Consider the following 19,447-nt stretch of genomic DNA (forward strand, 5'->3'; position numbering starts at 1 on the left):
ACAGAGAGAGTCTTTCTAAAATGTCAGCCTACTGCCCGGCATCTTCAGTTTACTGTCAATATTTTTAGATTAACTATTAATTATGAATAAATATGTGACAGGAAAAGAAGAACATAAGAAGCAGGAGCAGTTTGACAGCTATGAAGAGCAGACTTTGTTCCAGCAGCACTGCTCATGTGCTTGCAAAGCTGTCGAAGCGCCTCCTGCTACTTTGCTAGTGTTTTTCTTTCTTTGCTTCTTACAGATAAGATGCTTTGTGCAGTTCTGCATGCCTGCCTGCAGTTTTGAGTGTTAGCTACAAATAAGGATATAATGAGCTACAGCTGTTACTCGCCAAAATGCCACTGCAGCACAGATATGTGAGATATGAAACACTTGCATAGCAACTGATTTGAGCTCATCGTGAATATACACAGTATGTAAAACCTTACGAGCAAAGATAATCCCTATTATATTATTCATGTGTATGTGTGTGTGTTGTGGTGGAGGGGGATGTGTCAGTGAGTTCATGTATTTGGACATTAAAAAGATAGACTTAATTAGAGAATTTAGAAAAAGCCACAGAAAATAAGTTCCCAACTCTGCACTTCCACCTGCTCTACACAGGATTTTATTGTCAGCTCCTTTCACTTTCATCCCGTTTTGGTTTTGATATAAATCATTTATTATTTTTAAGTGGCCAAAGAAGCAGGTATTCCACATTGTTATGGTTCATCCATAACAAACCTGATGGCAGTGTCATTTCCACGCAGCTGAGCGGTTTAGTGGCTTCCTCTGTCACTCACCAGTTCCCCAAACCAGAGGAGTAGTAATCTATTCTGAAGGAGATAATGAGCGACTGCACACACACACACGCGTAATCCATCCCACCCCATGCCAAGACAATCTGGCAGCACCGTGTCTCACACGTGAAGAGAGTAAAGCGAAAGGGGAGAAAAACACAAACAGCCAGGCTGCAATCTGCCTCCATCTGGCACCAACATACAATAAATGTAAAATATATTTCTATTTGACTGAAGGTTGTGTCATAGACCATTTTAGGTTCTTCTTTAGCGCTACTATTTTAAGATAATTGACATTTGACTTGACTGTGGGGCTCAGGGGTTGGCAATGTTGGGCTGTTCAGTAACTATTAGGATGAATTCTCAGTCCTCAGAGGATTAATGCTAAAGATCATCCATATGTTTTGTTCCTGTTGTGTCCTGTAAATTCACAAACACAGGAATCAGAGTGGAAAGACAAACATCCAGAGAGGTCCAAGACATCAACCCACCTACTGCACGGACAACTCGTGTTTTAGTATATTCTGCGTTCGTTTTTTAAGTACAGAAACAAGGGATGAGATTCTTCAGGGTCAGACTGTGGCTTTAACTCATCAACAGTTCATTGGCAAAGACTTTGATAAGCCGCTGAAATGGAAGGTGGTCCAGTACACGCTTGTCTCGGGGCAAACGGGTTGGGGGTCTTCAGACCCTGAAGTTTAAGAGATTAAAATTTCATACCGATTAACGGATAAGAAGCTTTGGCATAGCTTCAGGGACCATGCACCAGTGTTTGGGTGTGCATGTCCTTGTTCACACAAGTAGGACACTGAAGGCAATTACGGTTTTAAAGCAGCAGGTTGAAGTCAGTTGCCAACTTTCTCAAACCCATCTGTCCCCTGCATTTAAGATACAAAAAAAATAATAATTAGTCTACTTCAATTAAACCTGGAGTCTAATTACGGGGATTAAAAATATATTTTTAATTTCTCTCAACTTTTTAAATCAGTGCTAGGCACATACCATGGGGTTAATCCAGACATCACAAAATGCTTTTCATTTTTTAAAATGACCATAATAAGTTTAATACCCTTGGGACCCATCCTAGAAAAACGTCCAGGATACATTATTCTGAAATACTAATAAGATGTAGGGTTACAGGTGTGGCTGGAGTCAGTCCAATCTGACTGAGGTACCAGTTTATCACAAGACTCACCCAGATGAACATTCACACCTGCAGGTAATAGAGTCATCACTTAATCTGCAGCATGACTTCGGCCTGTGGGAGGATGCTGGAGCGGTTGGGACACACACACACACACACACACACACACACACACACACACACACACACACACACACACACACACACACACACACACACACACACACACACCACACACACACACACACACACACACACACACACACACACACACACACACACACACACACGGGAAGAACATGCAAAGTGGTCCGAGTGGTGACACAGTGACACTTGGCTCCACCTGTGCACAATAAACTCTAGATAAACATTTCCAGGACACAAAGTGAAAGATACTTTTTCTGTATTTCATCATGAGAAGGGAAATAAAATCCTTGAAGATACAAACCACTACTGTTTTTTTTTTGTCTCCAGAATTTATTTTTTAGACATCTGAAAGGGTCAAGCAGGCCCTCAAAAGTCATTGAGTTGTATGTACACAGTTCCATTATGTTGACGCTGCCCAGCTTCTTCTGCTCCTGCGTTAAGTAGCTTGGCACTAAGTGATCTCTCTAAAAGCCCTCTTCTCCACATACTTCACCTTGTGTCTCCTCTTGAACCTAAGACACAAGTGGAAATGCACATTTTAATCGATGCACATCTTGTCGTGAATGTGTAAATGATTGCGAGGCTTTGAGGAGATGTTACATAAGAGGTTCTTACTTGGCTCTTTCCCTGGGTTCAATCAGGTTTCTCTTCTGCAGACTCTTAAAACGATCCTTGAGGACACTGCCCTCTGGCTGCAGGGTTACAGCATTACAAGAGGTGAGAGAAGCCCAGACAAATACTCCTCTCTGGCCCAATACACAATTCCCTCACAAATTATAAAATGCCATTCCCACAAATCCCATTCGGACAATAGCTGACTGAAGTATTAGTCAGATATAAGAGCAAAGGGCTGGGAAATTTCCACTGGCAATTAGATAAAATGAAACTGTAATGATCCCTGTGAGGAGAAGTGGGTCATGGCCGTATTAGAGAGTAGGATAAAGCTTAGAATAAGACAATACAAAGAGCTCAAGACAATACAACTAAATTAACCAAAACTCATTACAGATTAAGACACTGTTGTCACTGGCAAAGGTCAAAGCAGATTTGCAAGTAGACATCACAGCAGTTTGTGAAGTACCTTGAGCCGTCGCAGGGAGCCGGCCAGCTCGTCACTCAACTGGACCTCCAGGTCTGGAGCCTGGAACCTGCAAAAAATAAAAAAATGTTGTTCATGTTGACATGATGCCTACTGAAAATATGGTAGTTGCAAAAATCATGCATGTCCAACATCTTCTTATTTAATCAGTGGAAACAAAAGTTTTGTTTTTTTTTTAAATCATCTAATTATTTTTTTAAATAAAACTGTGCATACAAACACTTTCACCAAATTCCCTTTATAAATGACAATCAACTTCAGAACGTGCACCTTGGTGAGCTGCATATTCCAATCAAAAGAACTAAAACGTGCAATTCATATTAATATAATCATAATATATTTATATATGAATATACATGTTCTTGTGATGATATATTTCTGGGGGTATAGCACTAAAATCATTGGAGCAGCCCCCACAACGTGCTGGTAGTAAGAGAGTGTCAGGTGTGTACTTTAGTCGGCCGAGGCGTCTGGGCTGGGCTTTCTCAGCCTCCTGCTTGGCCTTGCGCTGCTTGTGTCTGGCCTCGGTCGTCTCTTCCTGCTGTTTGATGGACGCCTTAATGGAGCGAAGTTGGAACAGTTGCTGCCGCTGGTCGGTCTGTCGTCTGCCAGCCAGTCGCCGCTGCTCCTGTGGAGAGAAGGTGAAGAAAAACACTAGTCTGGATACGTAGATCACAAGAGGAGCAACTGTTGTATTTTGAATGGTTCAGTAATTGCAAAGTCTGCACTTCCACACTTGTCACTGAAAAGTCAGAAGCATCACTAACAAGTGTTAGTTTTCAGATTTAAAGTCAAACATGACTAAATCTTCCACGTTTGTGACATTTTATTAAATTACCCTAGTTATTTCTAAGGAATTCTCCAAGCACCATCTTTTATGTTTGAAAACAGTCCACACTAGATGACAAATAGCTGAAATCACTGAACTACAACATTTCTATAATTCATTATTTTTTAAAAAGGTGCAAGTATGTTTGGTGTATGCACCTTAATTTTTTCTGCTTTCTCCCGTTTCCTCTGTCTCTCTGTCTTCTTCTCTGCCAGCGCGATGGCTCCCACTGCTACGTCCTCCGACTCTTCCTCATTAGCAGCTGTCTCTTCTTCTTCTTCTTCTTTCTCCTCCTCCACCAGACCTTCCACCTGTTCTTGTAAGGTGGTCTCCTGCAGAAAACACAACCAATCATTAAATAACAGAAGATCAAAGTTTCCACTAAATTAAGATCAGACGATAAGGCGATGATAGAGCCAGATGGATCGTCTGTACCTCAGTAGCTGTGTCCTCTTTGTTGACAGCCAGCTGTCGCTCTATTTTGTCTTCTTCCTTTTGTTTCTTTACCTCCACCTCATGGGCTTCCTGCAGCAAGGACTGGGGTCACAAAGTGAGGGAAGAAAGAGAAGGGAAAGATCAAAAGTCGGTCAAACATACAAATAACCTTATTTCAAAACATACAGCCTTGATTTAAAGTGTCACTTCATTTCAAATATGAATACGCAGTTCTAGTATTTACAGCTATTGCTAAGTCCACAGGTTGTAGAGGTGCAACTTACCTGATGAGAGAAAAAGTCTGGGTTGTAGGATCCTCCAGGGGCCATCACTTCCACGGCCGGGAGCATGGACGGCTTCTCATTCAACTTCTCTGGACGCTGAATAGACATCGATGCAGGGACATTAGTTCAACTCAAATCATCCCACTTTATTAAATAATAGGCCCATGTTGGAAACAGGCTAGATTACATGGGGTGAGGAAGAGTGGTCATCTACCTTTACAAGCTTCTTGCCAGTCTGTTGAAGGTACCAGGGGTCAGCTGAATCTTTGGCTGTGTGAGAAAAACAAAAAACCACAACCGCTTTTTAATGGCTGCCCTGACATTTCTTTTACTTGTGTATTGTAAACATCTGTAGATTCGGTAAGTGGTAGATTAACAGTTCTTCAAAGCACAGGCAGGTACAAAGGTCAGTCAGATGATTGGCTGCAAAAATAACTACGTCAATACAGATTTTTTTTTAAAATAAACTTTCTAGTGAAATTTAGTTTCTCGCACATTGTGAGATATTATCAATCAAAGTCTTTTTAACCATTAAAAACAGTTTATTACCAACAACAATCCCTGCTTTAAATTTCTACATGTGCAGAGATCCCACATGACAACAGTCGTCTGAGCACCATGTCGGGTTTCAAAAGGCAAGAGTGGGAGCACAGGGATGGCATCAACACTGACATGACACAGAGACCGACACACAGAGAGACCCACACACAGAGAGACCCACACACAGAGAGACCCACACACAGAGAGACCCACACACAGAGAGACCCACACACAGAGACCGACTACTCACTCTCCTGTCCCCATATGTTGTAATATTCTCTGTCTGGGTTGTTGTTGGTCTCTGTCGCTGCCTTCTTGGCTGTCCTGACGACCGTCCGTCTGTTCAGCAGCTGTTTCTGCCTCCGGGGCACCACACCTTTGGCTGCCAGCTGCTCGGCCTTCTGGGCGATGCGGCGAAGTTTCTTGGCATTTGGTTGCTGGTAGGCCAGCACACTGAAGGGAGGGAGGCAGAAAAAAACACAATTACTTGATGATGTAGGTCATGAAGAGGTAGAGGAAACTGCTAACACGCGAGATGTGCGGTCCTGTTCGATTCAACACCGACTACACTGTGTTGTGTTTGTACATCCTCAGATCTCAGGACACTATTCACACAACAGTCTCCCGAGCTCCTGTGAGTCGTCTTCACATTCCCACGAAGGAAATACTGGGAGCGCAAGGATGAGATCATCACAGGACACACACAGTTCTCAAACATTACAACAAACCAGTGCAAGGCTGATTTCTCATCACAGTCAGACCATTCACCTAAAACTGAATCCACTGGGAAAAATAAAAACAGTTCAACTGTGACTTGTGGATTGTTTTTTTATTTTCCTGACAGGGACTTCAACAACCCTCAAGTCCTACCAGTAGCCATCAAACTCTCTAACTGCTCCCGTTATGTAGGAAGCAGAGCTGACAATCAACACTGACTGTATCAAAACTCTGCAATAACTACAGTGTATGTTAATATAGCATCATGTGCAAAAAATACAAAGTGTAATATCTTATTAGATGCAATATGTTCTAGTTCCCTAACACCCTTTTATGTACTCAAATACATTTTTCACACATTTTTGTATATATCAAATATTTTATTTCACTTACTTTATTTCTATATATCATTTTATATTAGTATTTATACAATTTTCTTGTTATCTCAAGAAGTCCCTGGCAAAAGCATTTCCTTCAGGATTAATAAAGTTGTGTTTTATCTCAGCCTACAGTTCAGTATAATGAATCTACTCATGACGGGAGGGTAAAGCACACGGGTGTAACGGATACTGACTCTTTAGGCGGTGGGACGAGGGAGTCGTGCTGCAGGATCAGGTCTATCCTTAGAGGACGGGATGCTCTGTTTTTCCTCTTCTTCCCTTCAACAGGTTCTGCTGCTTTACAAAAGAAAAACACTGATTATTCACCAATATACACACACAAACACACACACTCGTCTTTATCTAAAAACACAAAGAGACAATCGAAGTGGTTAGTGGCTCGTAACACAAACTACTCTGGGAAATGCAATGCTATATATTTCTTTCTTTCTAATAAGCTATTTATCACAACTAAAAGTCCCAAGACATTTTTTTTCCATTAACGATACTTGTGCATTTTGGAGTATCTGCTGTGCAACATGCAGGAGTGCACTATATGTCATACACCACACTTACTATTATATATTTACCTTTCGGTTCAGGTTTCTGCTCAGCTTTCTTTGGCTGTCCCACATCCACAAAGAACAAACTGTCATCTGCTTTCTCAGACAACAGGCCCCTGAAATACAAGATCACACCGTGTCACATTCAGGTTCACAAGTCAACAAACAGCTTTTTCAAACATTTTACTACTAACTAACCAATTAAACATCATTTAATCCGTCATCCACAGTGACCAAGCAGTGTACAATGAGTTTTGTCTGCTCTGTTACTCTGACAAAACATATCAATAACTTCAGGTGCTGATCATGACACACATCATCACCTGGTTCTGTCTTGTAATTGCATATTGTTTAATTTTTGTGTGACTAAACAACATATTGAGCACTGACCAGATTCACAATTACACAAACGAGTAAAGTTGATGATAAAGTTTGTTTTGTTTTTTTTTAGATTAATCCGCTGGTTAAGTTAGTTCTTCCCCACATTAGCACAACATAAGTTACCCTGTGGTCCTCTCCTGCAGCCTCACGTCGTCCAAAAACTCCTCGACGTCATTTATGTCGCTGTGTTTGTTCCAGTTCTTCTTCTTATTCTTGTTCACACGTTTTCTCCGACTGCTGAGCGAGTCTGCGGAGCCTGACGAGGACTTTAAATTTATAAAACCTGGTTGTGAAGCCACCACGCGTCTCAACCTCCTGGCCGCCATGTTGGAGGACTGACGCTCTCTTCTTCTTCTCTTATTTAGTGCTGCAGCTCCGGGGTGACGCCCCCTGCTGGACTGACGTGTAGCTGCTGTAAAAGCCTTTAACAGAATAATAGTAATTTAACTTTTTTTCCCACTGTATCACCTTTTGTCAGGCTATAATAATAATAATTCATCATTAGAACGAAATTAGAATATGATACAAAGTTATTTTGGCGTGATGCTAAGAACAATGACGAACCTTGTTATGTTGGTTACTGATTGTTTATATTTATTACATAATAAACAAAATAAAACAGTAAACTCGGTCTTAAATGTTTGAAACACTGAACCTCGTGTATCTTATACTCTCTCGAGAGTGTCGGTGCTTTGGTTTGACTTTTCCTTTAGGGGTAAAACACGTTTGATAAAAAGCTTAAATAATAAAAATAAACTACAAAAACTGTCAAAACAAATCACGAGTGAGAAAAACTTGTTGCACGTGAGTGTGGTCACGCAACTATTTGTCATGTTGCTGCATGCGTGTAATTTATTTGTTCCAAATGCATCATGGGAAACGTGTCTCCTATTGCTTTCCTATGTTCTTTTTCCTTTTTTTTCCTCCCTTCGTTTTATTGCGAGAACAACGCTTTAGACACTCAAGAATAAATTCCCATTTCTGAGCCGCAATCTTTGCCCAAGTTTTCAGAGGTGAGTATCTCCACTTCGATAAATGACCAATCTATCACTTGGTGTTATCTTAGTTTTCGGATGGACGTGTTTTTTGGTTTATTTTCGGTGAAAACGAAAACGCAGAGCAGTCGAGCTATTATCTGCCTGCTCGGGGAGTCGGGGATCTAAAAAGCTCCTTGTGATCTGCTTGAATTTGACTCGGAAATGCGCCTAAAGTGAGGGGTCATCTGACAAAATATTGTTCACCAACCGATCCTCTGACATGTCTAGTGTCGTCTTCAAAAAGTATATCCCACTTTCATGCCGTGGTTTTTATATTCTTCCGTCGTTTTTATCATCGCCCTCTTCGTTTGCTACAACGATTTTCCCTTCCCGTTTACATTCTTCTAGCCAGCAGCCAGCCATCATCTTTAGGCGTGCTAGGTTGCTGACACGGGGCAGCCCGCGCGGGCGGGTTCGCCCGGTTTTACTTTAAAATAGCTCATTCTGAATAAAAAAATCAAGGCTCGTCTCCAACCGGGGAGCACGGTGTGAAGAAACGAACGCACACACGTTAGTGCGCAATGGGCGGGGTACGTTGGGCAAACGCCGTGCTGTGATTGGTCGAAAGGTTCGCGACGTCCCGCCCAATTGGCCGTTATACGAACTGTGATTGGTTTGCATGATAAAGAGCTGTACTACGATTCGTCGTCTTCGCTGTCAGTTTTTGTTGCAGTTATTGCAGAAGTTTTCTTGGACATAATTTGAAAACATAAAGCTCGTGATTCAGATTTGTGTTCTAGCCCGCTATGATTGAAGAGTAGAGCCTGTAATCTTAAAATTAGATTAAATATAAATGAAAAAAAATGTAGTACCTCATTTTTCTGTTGCATGTGTATAAAAAAACTTTAGTTGTCTCTAAAGCAAACTTTGTAATGCACCTGCAGGTGATCATTAGCCATGGCCCGTACCAAGCAGACTGCTCGTAAGTCCACTGGAGGCAAAGCCCCACGTAAGCAGCTGGCAACTAAGGCCGCTCGCAAGAGTGCCCCTTCCACTGGAGGTGTGAAGAAGCCCCATCGCTACAGGTGAGGCAAAGCACACTGGGTTCTTCTAAGAAATAGAAACAACACAAGAGAGTCCACGTCAGCCCTATAAACAGTGAGCAGAGGTGCAGGGTGTGAATGAAAGTATGTATGCAAGATTAGGTGTTGCACAAGTACGTGAAAATGCAGGTCAGTTCAGCTGCTTCCACCTCAGACGTTGTGTATGTAATTTGTGCCGCTCATTTCCAGGCCTGGTACTGTGGCTCTGCGTGAGATCCGTCGTTATCAGAAGTCCACTGAGCTGCTGATCCGCAAGCTGCCCTTCCAGCGCCTGGTGAGAGAAATCGCCCAGGACTTCAAGACCGATCTGCGTTTCCAGAGTGCAGCCATCGGAGCTCTGCAGGTCAGTAGCTCTCACTATAGAATTGTACTAAACTAATTCCACGTTTTAACATTCTGACTAAAATTAAATGTTTTGGCCCTTGCAGGAGGCCAGTGAGGCCTACCTGGTGGGTCTGTTTGAGGACACCAACCTGTGCGCCATCCACGCCAAGCGTGTCACCATCATGCCCAAAGACATCCAGCTGGCACGTCGCATCCGTGGGGAGCGTGCTTAAAATGTTTTTCTGATTTATTATTATATGCTGTCCTCTTGTCCTTTCAGCACTCTTTCTGTCTTTTTCCTTCCTCTATATTTAGTAGTTTGGTTTGAGGTTCTATATATATCATATGATTGTGATAACCGTAAATTGTGTGATTATGTCTTCTTTGGTGCTACTAGTAGCAGAGTTTCCTTGGAGATATCTTCATGTATGTTTGCAACTTTGGATCAATTACACTTCTAACTAGCAAGCTTACAAAAATGCCTCTCACTTCTATGAATAAGGTGTTTTTGCCAGTCAACAGTAGGGTATGATCTGAAATGAGTATAGGAAATAGCATTAAGAAGATTTTCATCTACAGACACGCATTGACATAATGGGTCTTCTGATCTTTTTTTTTTTTTAAATAGAAATTAGTTGAAAAATTAGTAATTTTTTTTCTTTTTCTACAATAATGGTGTATTTCTACTGTTACTGGTTAATGTATCAAAATACAAAAGTTTTGTTTTAGTTGTCATTGTGCTATGGTGACACTGCATGGTTTGACAGACAACAGGGGCATATATGTAGCAGAACTATTTTGATCATGTTATAATTTTCAGCCATTTTATTATGTCCAGATAATGTTATGACTTTTTGTTCCTCTCTCAGGTTGATATAATAACCTAAATCTTTTTTTTTTTTTTTTTTTTACTGTGTTTTTGTTTTAATTTTGGTCATTTTTAAAAGCAAAATATTTGTACTCCAGAATTCACATTCAAACGTAATAAACTGATTCTTGTGGTTAAATGAGCTGTATGAGTATCAACTACATATTAGAGCTGAAACTATTGGTACCGTAAATTGAACAGAAAATTATTGTGCAATTATAATCTAAATATTTTTCAAGCAAATCTGTAAAATACTTCCTAATTCCATCTCTGCTGTGTTTTTGTTTTCTTTTTGGTTGTACAACACAATATTTCAGTGATTTTACACTTAAAATTCATAAATTTCTGATATTGTACAAAATTTAAAAAAAAAACCTATTTGCGATTAATTAATAGTTGTATTACTAATTAATATTCTTATGCATATGTCTAAATGTCCATAGTAGTGGCAGGATTTCCTGGTAAAACTACATGTTTTGTTAATTTTTAGAATTCCTGCAACTATCAGCCATTGAAAAATGAGCATTTCTTCACATGTTAAAATTGTGTAACTTTTATTTCATCAACCTAAAAAAACTGGGAAATGTTTCATAAGAATTGAGAAAATTATTATTTGGGCTGATTATGATACAGTTCAGTCAAAATCCAGGTATAACATACAAGCACCGGTCGATATGTTAGAATATACAGGGCACATAACGGCAGCATGAGGTAGAAATAAGGAAGGAATAAATTTATTTTTCGTTTAGTTTCCTTTTTACTTCAAAAAAAGTCCCTAAACAGACTCAGAGCAGCCATCGGTGTTTTCAAACCGCCTTTCGCAACTAACTTTTCACTGCCGCTTCCAGTTCGAGCCGAGTTTGCATTTACACTGGGTCTTTTTAAAAAGTCAAACTATGTGTGTGTTGCCGGATAAATATGAGGAATAATAATAATCTAAGACGAGTTGAGCCGCATGTGTCAGCCCGATAAGAGCGACCACCAAAACGTTGTGTTGCATTGTGGGACAGATGATTGACACGGCGGCCATTTTCCCGCTGGACGCTGCTTCCCATTGTGGATAGGAAGAAGAAAATAGAGACAAGCGAAACATTTCTCACCACTTCTACTCACTTTTCCCCTCGGTAAGCCTTTCGGAACCTGTCACCGCGTTCGTCAACAAACTTTAGGTTTTTAAGTAGTAAAGCGTGGGGTTAATAGTGACATTTAACAGAGGAAAACCTCTAATTTTGTCGTGTGAGAAAATAAACAGGGCTGTCGAAGCGACGGTTGAAATGCAGTCTCTTCTGCGGCTGAGGCGAAATTCCGTTTCAAATTATGCGCCGGTTCAGCTCGGTTCTACGCAGCCGTTAGGGACCGTTCGGCTCTCCTATGTGTATCAATGAGTTCCTTGAAATGTCTTCTGTGTTGTTCTCGTGTTTCCCGATACGCTGGAAGAGCGGTTGTTTGTGAAATTGAAGTTGTTTATGTGCTAGTCCTTTGCTCCTCTGCCATGGTCTTTATCCCGTTTGCGCATCAAACCGCCGCCATCACCAGAGCGGGGTGGGCGGACCTAGCAGCAGTGGAAGGCATTGTAGACCCGCCCCCTGCACAGGCTCTGCAAGCTGATTGGCTCATACGTTGTATTTTTAGCTACGTATTGGTCTTCCAGCCAATTGTGTCGTCGTTCAGCATTGATTGATGTTTGTCCGGCTAATTGTGACCGGACTTTCTTGTGTGTTTACTTAAAAATGTGACTTAAGTCTATTTGTATTTAAATACTAATGTTGATAATAATAAAAAGTTGATAATGTTAATAAACACTTTTTTAGGAAGCGTTTTTCACAACCTCTTCATTGATTGTTCAACATTGAACAGAACCAAAAGTAGTAGTTAGCTTTCTGTATTAGATGAGATGCATGTTTGCATTATTAGTGTTATTTTCTCTAGAGTTCAGGGTGAAGAAAAAACGAAAGAAGACAGTTTAGTGAGAACCCGTGACCGTGGGACAAGTCATGCACATAAAAGTTACTGAATTATTTGTCCTTTGTTTTCCATCATCCTCAGGTGATCATTAGCCATGGCCCGTACCAAGCAGACTGCTCGTAAGTCCACTGGAGGCAAAGCCCCACGTAAGCAGCTGGCAACTAAGGCCGCTCGCAAGAGTGCCCCTTCCACTGGAGGTGTGAAGAAGCCCCATCGCTACAGGTGAGGCAAAACACAAGAAAAACTCTGTGTTTTCAGCCTGTTCAAACTAGATATACCAAAGTTCCTAATGCCTTTACAATTATTCAATGTCACCTAACAAGATGTCTAGGCTGCTTTGTGCACTTTTGGTATGAAAAGATTTTCTACAACCAAGCTCTGTTTTTCATGGGCTTTCCACCTCACCGCTCCTTTTTTCTCATTTCCAGGCCTGGTACTGTGGCTCTGCGTGAGATCCGTCGTTATCAGAAGTCCACTGAGCTGCTGATCCGCAAGCTGCCCTTCCAGCGCCTGGTGAGAGAAATCGCCCAGGACTTCAAGACCGATCTGCGTTTCCAGAGTGCAGCCATCGGAGCTCTGCAGGTCAGTATATTAGCCTAATTAATTCTATGTAGGCTCCTCATCACTTTTTCTATTGATTATTTTAGTTTCCTAAATCAACTAATAATTTAGTCTAAAGCCAGTAGTCAACAGTTAATCGATCAACTAACCTTTGACTGTTACGTTTTCGTTCTCTGCAGGAGGCCAGTGAGGCCTACCTGGTGGGCTTGTTTGAGGACACCAACTTGTGCGCCATCCACGCCAAGCGTGTCACCATCATGCCCAAAGACATCCAGCTGGCACGTCGTATCCGTGGGGAGCGTGCTTAAATACTCTCTCCTCCTTATGGTCTTTCTCCTTTTCACCTTCTCTTGCCCTTCCACCAGTCTGTCTTTCCGTCCCTCTTCCCCTCACCTCATCCCTTTCTCCCTCTCACCCTGTGTTAGTAGTATGTAGAGAAAAACTGATTATATTATGAATAAAGTGTATAGTTGTGTTTTTCTTAGTGCTCTTGGCAGCAGACTTCTAGGGTACTCTCTTTTTGTGCATGTACCAACTTTGGTGATGAGATCTCTTCAAGCACACGTCTACTAGTTTGCACTGTTTCGACTGACTCTTTAAGGTAAAGGCTGATTTGTGGATCGAGTAAGGACAAAATGTAGTCTGGAACAATGCAAATTTGGGAGGGACAGACAGGAGGAGAGGATGGGTATTTGTCTGCTGAGGGACTCTTGTCTCTTTTCTGCAGCAGGGTGCTAGAAGAACTTATCTGGTCCTCTTCTTCTGCTTCCTGTCCTTTGCCAGCCTCTACTCAGAAACAAGTAGAGACTCATCTCAAGGCTGGAATTTTGGTCCCTGTATGCGTTTGCATGAGTTCTGATCACCACAACAAATTGTATACAATCCATCAGCATCTTTGGAAAAGTTGATTACCATATTGATCATTTCTGTCATTTGTCATGTAAGTTTTTTTTTCTTTCCAAATAAGTTTCATGCATGGGATTTCTTTTTCCACTTCAAACTTGTTCGTGGAGTGTTATGGAGATAGGGGGGATGAATCAGATTAAAACAAAGAGAACAAAAACAAAAAAGCAGATGAGATTTTTCTTTACAGAAATGTAATGCTGCTGGCTCATTTTGGCACCAAAGTTTGACCCTCTTGTAGTTGCTCTTTTCCTCGCCTGTTCTTGTGGTGTTCAAATTGGTTTCATCTAACTATTTAAAGCCAAAGCTTGAGAGTTCAAGTGTGGTGTCACAGATCATTTTTTTAACAGTGGCTCATTTTTTTAACACAGAACCTTTTTGTGAGAAAGGTTCATAAACGTTTGTAATGTTCTCTAAAACCAAACGTTCACAAAGTGTGAAAAATATTTTTTTTTTAAAAAAAAACAAAATAACTGATTAAAATGTGAAAGTGTATTATAAATCAGTGTTAAATGACAATATTGGTCATATTTTCTGTAAACGTCCCCCCGTGTGTCTTTTTTTTTTGGTTTTTTTTTCCTCCGGTTCAGTTGATCATCTGTATACCGTTTCTCAGGTTGACTTATCACCCTTTTAACTTAATTTGGTTTTGGTTTTTGCTCAATATGATTTCCTTTTTGAAATGTTGAGGATAATGACTCAATAAAAAAAATGTTTGTAATTTCCAGATTTGTCATATAAGGTGGTAATAAATAGATGTTACACACACATTGTCTCAGTGTGTCTCATTTCATTATAATAATTTGTAACATTTACAGACATTTGTATTACAATAAAATAAAATATCCTATCATAAACATAACTACACCAAAATATATGGTATATATTGTGTGAACCTCTCCAGAGGTTCTTTAACGTGAGTCCTGGCTCTGTGTTTCCTGGATCACAGATTACCTGACAGAAAGGCCACAGTTTGTCAGGCTGGGTAACTGCATCTCTGGCACAGACACTCTGTAATTAAGGTCAGAGAATATACGACAACTTAACCAATGGCAGATGACTAATTCACATAACTTGGACTGTTTCTGCCTTTATTACTTACCACTTATTACGCTCACTACCAGACTACCTTAAATTCCCTTTGGGGAATAATAAAGTCTATCTCATCTCATAACAAACATGACCCATTATTGTAGCTCAATAAACATATCACAGTGTATGTTACCAGTACAATAAAACAATGAGAATCCAGTTAACACCAGTTACACCACCAGATGGCAGTAAGACACTTTGTAAATGAAATACTGTTAGAAACCTAACATTGAGACATGGACCTCCAGCATTACAGTATTATGTTTAAAATTGTGTTAGATAAATAGTATTATTAAAACATTTCAACATATACACATGGGAATATGCATTTCCTCATAATAGTTGTACTTTTATCCGATGTTCATCCATTTAAGTCAAATTCTAACAGCAATCCTACCATTTGAATTTGAACTTCCCCACTGTGGGATCAATAAAGAATTATCTTATCTTATCTTATCTCATTTTACCTTGAAATAAACTTTCTAGCCATTGTCCTAATGTTGCTGAGTAATTTAATATGTACACACCCACACCAACACAGGAACACAGAGACATAACACTGCAGAATTGCAATTAATATCTCTCTCTGGGCTGACATCACTCCCCTCATCAGTGTTTCATTTTATCCTTCTACTTCCTTGATTAAAAGGGATAAAGACATGCCCTCAGCCATATTCATTGCAATGGCCCACACACACACACACACACACACACACACACACACACACACACACACATCTACCCATGTCACTTTGCCCTCATATACTCATTACAATGAAACACTCATCGACAAACAAACATCTAATCAAACACCAGCCTTTAATCCTGTTGTTTTGAATGAGCTCCACACACACACACACACACACACAGTCGTGTACACACATAAACACACAACCTCACCCTCACAACCAGTGAGTTTGTCAGGGTGAAGTCCAGCTCGCTCTCCGTTCAGCTTGGTGTCGTTTCTGATTAATACAGGTGTTTTAAGTTTTATGTTGACAATTAAATATAAAGTGAATATTATGCAATCGACTATTTTCTCATATAAATTGCTCAACTCTCCCCAGTTAGCAGCCACTGTTAGATAAATAATATTATTTATCTATATGACATGTATATGTTAAGTCTCCCTGAGTAAATATCTTGGTCTATAATCGTTAAAAAAATCTATTTGTATCAAAGTTGTTGATGTTTTTGTTTAAATGTCATTATTTCACTCAGTGTCTTATAATCAAAGTTTTGAAAAATCCCCTTTAAAATATGACCTTAAAAAATCCAGTATCAGTCAGGTTATTCCCCAGTTGTGTCACAAAATACTGCACATTTCCCCTGATTACACTAAAAATTGGCTTCACACAGCTAATCAGATAATTCAACATGAAATCATGATATTACTTGGATTAGAAGGAAAAATATAGCTAACTTTTTGCTAATCTAATTGCAGGATTATATGCCGGCATATCAAAGGAATCATTTCTTTCAGGATTAGCATCATGTGGGACTAGGAGAGCCAGGCTTTTATTGTTCTAAATAAGCCTTAATAATGATCGGTTATGCTGACTGGATTAGCTTGCATACTTGGACTAAACTGAATATATTTTGCAAACTACCAGCTTTGCCTCAAAATGAGAAAAATAGGGCCAAAGGGGCCTTTGGTTTTTCTGTGTAAAACTGTAAGTGATCATCACCAGAGCTCAGTGGAGTGAAGGAGCGTCGTGTCAGCCTGTGACGTGAGACTCTATGTGAGGCTCATAAGCAACACTCTGCTCTAACTGCTCTTCATATAATGGATTTTACATGTTGAGACATATAAATAAGTTTGCCCATAGTTATTTTTATGAATTATGCATCTTTGTCTATGTGTATTTGAGTGCATGTGTGTGTGGGTGTGTACACGACTGTGTGTTCACCTTCCCCAAGGTCTGTGTAGTGGTGCTCCATCTGTGGCACTCAGGGGATTAAAGCCAATCTGTCTGTCTGCCGCTCAAAGTGCTGACCGTCAGACCAGCACCAGATTAACACAGTGCTGGGATTGGTAGACGAGGGGGTTTGGTGGGGGGCATGGGTGAGGAGAGATGGAGTGATGGGGGAGCGGGTGGAAGAAAGAGGTGGACGTTGAGGAAGAGAGAGAGATGTGTGTGTGTCTGTGTGTGTTATGGCAGAGGGTGGGTAGGGGGCAGGTTGAGAGGTTGACCCCAGATTAGTACACAATTGGTACAGTGTGTGTGTCTTTGGGAAGGGAGGGGGCTTAGAGTATAGATGGACAGAAGGGGAAGAAGGAAGAGGGACAGATGTATATGGTTGGTGGATGGGGGGGTATTGTAGTTAACACAAAACTCCAGTGGAATGAGGAGCTGCTGAAGTTGAGTTTGTGGCGGAAAAAACAATTTTTGGTTGCAATAAAGATTCATTTTTAATCTCTAAAGGTTTCAGATATTTCCTGTGTTGATACAAAACCTGGAGGCCAGACCTTACGCCACATGATAAACAGAGTTTAGGTTTGGGTGAGGTTGAAAAAAATGGTTTTCCCACAGCTTTAGTGTGAGCAAAAATACTCCCCAGCTCCAGAGCACTGCATTAAAAAGGCCTCAGTATACTCTGAACATGTTGTATGTGGTATGTGACTACATGCAAAAGCAAAAATGTTCCACCTGTTCAAAGATGCTGTAAACAGAGAAGTGTTTAGAGAATATGCAGAAAATGGGGCATTTCTGGTGTTGCATTCAGGTACACAGAGAGAAAAAAAGAAAATAAGCCAGTGTCTTTACAACTTTCTCACAAATATTTCCATCTCTAGGAAAAACTGCACATATCTGTCCTCAGAAAAGGCAACCGGGTGTTACAGAGATGCGCTAATAGCTGATGCTTTCATACAGACTCAAATCAGGAGAGGAGAACCAACCACAGAGAGAAAGTCCATGACTTTAGGATCTGAGTAGCCCGTAACATCCTTCAGGTAAGGCATGAAAAAATGAAGGGCATTGCCCACTATTAAGCAGGAATTAGCACCATTAAGAGCAAGAAGTCCTGTTAGTGAGAAGACACATTTGATTTGTCCATCAAATAAATGCACTGAAAAGAGGAAGAAATACACACATTTAATTTTATTTGCAGAGAAATTGCAAAATAATGGAGGTGTTAAGAGCTGAATGAACTGAGGTTATGATTTGCTTACCCTCACCTGTCCCTGTGGAGCAATGAGACAAAGTCCAGGTGGGATGACTGACAGGAGATGGGAAAGACATGGGGGGTGTTTTTGTCTGTTTGTAAAGGGGGTTGTAGTGATGGTGGGATGGTAGTGGCTCATGGCAGGGGGTGAGTGGGTTCAGACTACACTACTCAGATTAATGTAGTGTACTAGTGTACAAAGAGACATGTTGAGTGGGAGGGATGGGAGCCCAAGGATGGGGGTATGGAGGGAGTTAGGGTCTGCTTCCAGGGATTAACCATGTGCAGCCATGACCACAACCTGGTAGTCAGGCAGCAAATTCTTACTATCATTATATCCTGACATGAAGCTAGCTGCTAAAATAATTAATCGACCTTTTATAGAGTGAAACGGCAACCTTAAAAACAAAAGGCTAACTCTTCAATTACACCAGCCTGTTTCTTCTAGTCAAAGCTGCACCTAAACTAACTGCTAACACTTCAGGTAGCAGCAACCGTCAACATGCAGGTAGGTTCCCCCTCATGTTTTTACAAAGTCCTTTGAATAAACTGGCAAACTGTCATGGACATGGCATGATTAAACCAATCTTCCAGTCTCAGACTCTGTGCACGCATCATTTAGTACAAGATTAAATTAAATTAAGCAAAACACAGGAGAAGCAGGATGTTAAATGTGCTGTAAGATCCATCCATCATCTGTACCCGCTTAGTCCTAACCAGGGTCCCAGGGACCTGCTGGAGCCTATCCCAGCTCTCTTTGGGTGGAAGACAGGAGGACACCCTGGACAGGTCAGTGCTGTAAGATCATCATTTAATTCATTTCCCTTCACTCCAAGTCTCCTTCTTTCTTGCTGTTCATGACTACAAGTTGTGTTGTTATGCTGCAGCCCACCAGTGTGTGTCCTGATGTGTGTGTGGGTGCAGGCCTGTGTCTGTCAGGCCATGTGCTCCTGTAGTCACACTGCCACAGGAAACAAGAGGGGAGGGAGAGGAGAAGGTATACAAGTCTCTGCACACACACACACACACACACACACACACACACACACGCACACACACACACACACACACGCACACACACACGCACACACACACCCTTACTATGCAGCGTTGTCGCTCTACAGCTCCCCCTAATGAACCAATTATTGCATTACATCACTCAAACATTTCAGGTTCACTTTGTGC

The 19,447-nt window shown here is 40.9% G+C and overlaps 3 protein-coding genes across 6 annotated transcripts; 2 read left to right on the forward strand and 1 right to left on the reverse strand.

Moving 5' to 3' along the window:
- Window positions 1-2,311: 2,311 nt before the first annotated feature.
- Window positions 2,312-8,727, reverse strand: nop53 (NOP53 ribosome biogenesis factor). Of its 3 annotated transcripts, none has more exons than XM_026327093.2 (13): window positions 8,593-8,727; window positions 7,425-7,723; window positions 6,948-7,036; window positions 6,552-6,654; window positions 5,511-5,713; window positions 4,935-4,990; window positions 4,721-4,816; window positions 4,437-4,538; window positions 4,160-4,333; window positions 3,625-3,800; window positions 3,155-3,221; window positions 2,689-2,765; window positions 2,312-2,585 (listed from the first exon to the last, which is right to left on the reverse strand). In XM_026327093.2, exons 1-13 carry the CDS (start codon window positions 8,632-8,634, stop codon window positions 2,525-2,527), a joined length of 1,545 nt encoding a protein of 514 aa, XP_026182878.1. In that variant the 5' UTR covers window positions 8,635-8,727; the 3' UTR covers window positions 2,312-2,524. The 3 variants fall into 3 exon arrangements, with proteins under 3 accessions (XP_026182878.1, XP_026182886.1, XP_026182896.1); XM_026327101.2 differs by having other exon boundaries at window positions 6,552-6,651; window positions 8,593-8,726; XM_026327111.2 differs by having other exon boundaries at window positions 8,547-8,718.
- LOC113142220 (histone H3.3A) lies at window positions 8,166-14,448 on the forward strand. 2 transcript variants are annotated; one of them, XM_026327130.2, is made up of 5 exons: window positions 8,166-8,314; window positions 9,223-9,363; window positions 9,571-9,724; window positions 9,810-9,939; window positions 13,409-14,448. In XM_026327130.2, the coding sequence occupies exons 2-4, from the start codon at window positions 9,236-9,238 to the stop codon at window positions 9,936-9,938; spliced, it is 411 nt and encodes a 136-aa protein (XP_026182915.1). In that variant the 5' UTR covers window positions 8,166-8,314; window positions 9,223-9,235; the 3' UTR covers window position 9,939; window positions 13,409-14,448. The 2 variants fall into 2 exon arrangements, with proteins under 2 accessions (XP_026182915.1, XP_026182908.1); XM_026327123.2 differs by lacking the exon at window positions 13,409-14,448 and having other exon boundaries at window positions 9,810-10,712.
- Window positions 11,542-14,322, forward strand: LOC113142228 (histone H3.3A). The gene is made up of 4 exons (XM_026327142.1): window positions 11,542-11,697; window positions 12,620-12,760; window positions 12,967-13,120; window positions 13,279-14,322. Exons 2-4 carry the CDS (start codon window positions 12,633-12,635, stop codon window positions 13,405-13,407), a joined length of 411 nt encoding a protein of 136 aa, XP_026182927.1. The 5' UTR covers window positions 11,542-11,697; window positions 12,620-12,632; the 3' UTR covers window positions 13,408-14,322.
- Window positions 14,449-19,447: the final 4,999 nt, after the last annotated feature.

Source organism: Mastacembelus armatus, chromosome 13, assembly GCF_900324485.2.
Source record: "Mastacembelus armatus chromosome 13, fMasArm1.2, whole genome shotgun sequence".
Lineage (NCBI taxonomy): Eukaryota > Metazoa > Chordata > Actinopteri > Synbranchiformes > Mastacembelidae > Mastacembelus > Mastacembelus armatus.

Coding starts and splice junctions, on each gene's coding strand:
- LOC113142228 (XM_026327142.1), top strand. CDS start 12,633: ATGGCCCGTACCAAGCAGACTGCTCGTAAGTCCACTGGAGGCAAAGCC. Junction 12,761..12,966: donor AAGAAGCCCCATCGCTACAG/GTGAGGCAAAAC, acceptor TCTCATTTCCAG/GCCTGGTACTGTGGCTCTGC. Junction 13,121..13,278: donor CAGCCATCGGAGCTCTGCAG/GTCAGTATATTA, acceptor CGTTCTCTGCAG/GAGGCCAGTGAGGCCTACCT.
- LOC113142220 (XM_026327130.2), top strand. CDS start 9,236: ATGGCCCGTACCAAGCAGACTGCTCGTAAGTCCACTGGAGGCAAAGCC. Junction 9,364..9,570: donor AAGAAGCCCCATCGCTACAG/GTGAGGCAAAGC, acceptor GCTCATTTCCAG/GCCTGGTACTGTGGCTCTGC. Junction 9,725..9,809: donor CAGCCATCGGAGCTCTGCAG/GTCAGTAGCTCT, acceptor TGGCCCTTGCAG/GAGGCCAGTGAGGCCTACCT.
- nop53 (XM_026327093.2), bottom strand. CDS start 8,634: ATGATAAAAACGACGGAAGAATATAAAAACCACGGCATGAAA. Junction 4,539..4,720: donor CAGACTTTTTCTCTCATCAG/GTAAGTTGCACC, acceptor TTGTGACCCCAG/TCCTTGCTGCAGGAAGCCCA. Junction 3,222..3,624: donor AGACGCCTCGGCCGACTAAA/GTACACACCTGA, acceptor TATTTTTTGCAG/GTTCCAGGCTCCAGACCTGG.